This window comes from Otolemur garnettii, unplaced genomic scaffold (genome assembly GCF_000181295.1).
Source record: "Otolemur garnettii isolate 467f Iridium unplaced genomic scaffold, OtoGar3 scaffold00041, whole genome shotgun sequence".
NCBI lineage: Eukaryota > Metazoa > Chordata > Mammalia > Primates > Galagidae > Otolemur > Otolemur garnettii.
Genome location: NW_003852436.1, coordinates 10,953,369 through 10,955,042, shown reverse-complemented (window position 1 = coordinate 10,955,042; position 1,674 = coordinate 10,953,369). Strand labels below are relative to the sequence as shown.

The window sequence follows — 1,674 nt, the reverse complement described above, 5'->3', positions numbered from 1 at the left end:
AAAAAAAACCAATGAGCAATAGCAAATGGCTTACCAGTTGCTAACTTAACTCTTTCAAAATAGTGGGTAGTAATTAACAATTGTAATAAAGTTAATTCTAACTTAAAAGTGAAGTTCTTTTGTCATAAGAGTTGTCAGCCGTTACTTACCTGTGAGATCAAAATGGAAATGTTTCTGTAATCACTTTTTAAATACCTTTATATTCAGGGCTACAAATAAACTTCAGATTAATTTATAATCCACTTTCATCCAGATTTATTTACATCACTTGATAGACTGATTTTTTTTTTTAACTTTTAATTTATTATTTATTTATTTTGAGACAGAGTCTCACTATGTCGCCCTCAGTAGAGTGCCATGGTGTCACAGCGCACAGCAACATCAAACTCTTGGGCTTAAGTGATTCTCTTGCCTCAGCCTCCCAAGAAGCTTGGGCTATAGGCACCTGCCACAATGTCCAGCTATGTTCCTGTTCCAGTTGTTTAGCTGTTGTTTAGCTGGCCTGGGACGGGTTTGAACCCACCACCTTCAGTGTATGTGGCTGGCGCTGGTTGTAACCATTGGGCTACAGGTGCCAAGCCCTAATTTTTATTTTATTGTGTGTAAATTCACTTGCTAAAGATCTGTGTTACTCCCTTAGTTAATATTTGAAACTGAAATTGCTTCAAGCGTGATTGAAAATAATGATATTATACCGTGTCTATAAAGGCCTTCCATTGTTCATTGTGTATTCAGCAAGGGGGTTGTATTGGCACAGTAGGAATCATTGGCCAGCATAATGTTTTTTTAACTGTTTCCCATCAATCAATGCATGGTAAATATATCTAATTTGGTGTTTAAAAACAGAGCTGATAACAACAATATCCAAAAAAAAAAAGAATAGTAATTTTTAAGTCAATTTGATTGGTATAATCTGTTCTGACAATCAGTAGAAAATACTACCTCAGTGTACAAAACTAAATGCTACTTTGTGATCTGATCAAATCTGCAACGAGGATAAATTTATCATACATAACTATAATTTTATATTACAGAGCAAGTTGATGATTTGAACCTCACTTCTGGAGAAATTGTTTATCTTTTGGAAAAGATAGATGCAGATTGGTACAGAGGGAGCTGTAGAAACCAGATTGGCATGTTTCCTGCCAACTATGTCAAAGTAATTGTAAGTAGGGCTGTGTTGTTTTTATTGGTCATAATCTCAGTGGTTCTGGGTGACTCATAGGTTGGAAAAAAATGACCAGAAGCCTAGATTCTTTGGTGGTTTTTGTTCTCTCCCTTCCATTGATTCATTTGGCACTTGACACATTTAAAAATAAAGATTTGTTCAACTAGGTAGTTATTACTGTTATATTATGGGGTTTTGGAACATAATGCCTAAATGCTATCTGAAATCCTGAAGTGAAAGACCAGCACTGCTGGTCAACTGGCCAATCTGCTGTTCTTAGGAGGTTGTTAAGAATATATGTTAACCTTTGAGACATTTAGTAAATGTGAATTAAATGTTCTCTAAAGTTATGGTACCATTTCTCTTCTTCTTTCTTTTTTTTTTTTTAAGAGACAGGAGTCTCACTTTGTTACCCTTGGTAGAGTGCTGCGGTATCACAGCTCACAGCAACCTCCAGCTCTTGGGCTTAGGCAATTCTCTTGCCTCAGCCTCCTGAGTAGCTGGGA

At 36.1% G+C, this 1,674-nt stretch overlaps 1 protein-coding gene across 1 annotated transcript in view; it reads left to right on the top strand.

Moving 5' to 3' along the window:
* Positions 1 to 1,674, top strand: part of SH3D19 (SH3 domain containing 19) — a 198,099-nt gene that overhangs the window by 174,285 nt on the left and 22,140 nt on the right. Inside the window, exon 16 of the mRNA XM_023513450.1 lies at positions 1,035 to 1,165. Within this exon, the coding sequence (XP_023369218.1) occupies positions 1,035 to 1,165 (131 nt within the window). The remainder of the gene's footprint in view (positions 1 to 1,034; positions 1,166 to 1,674) is intronic.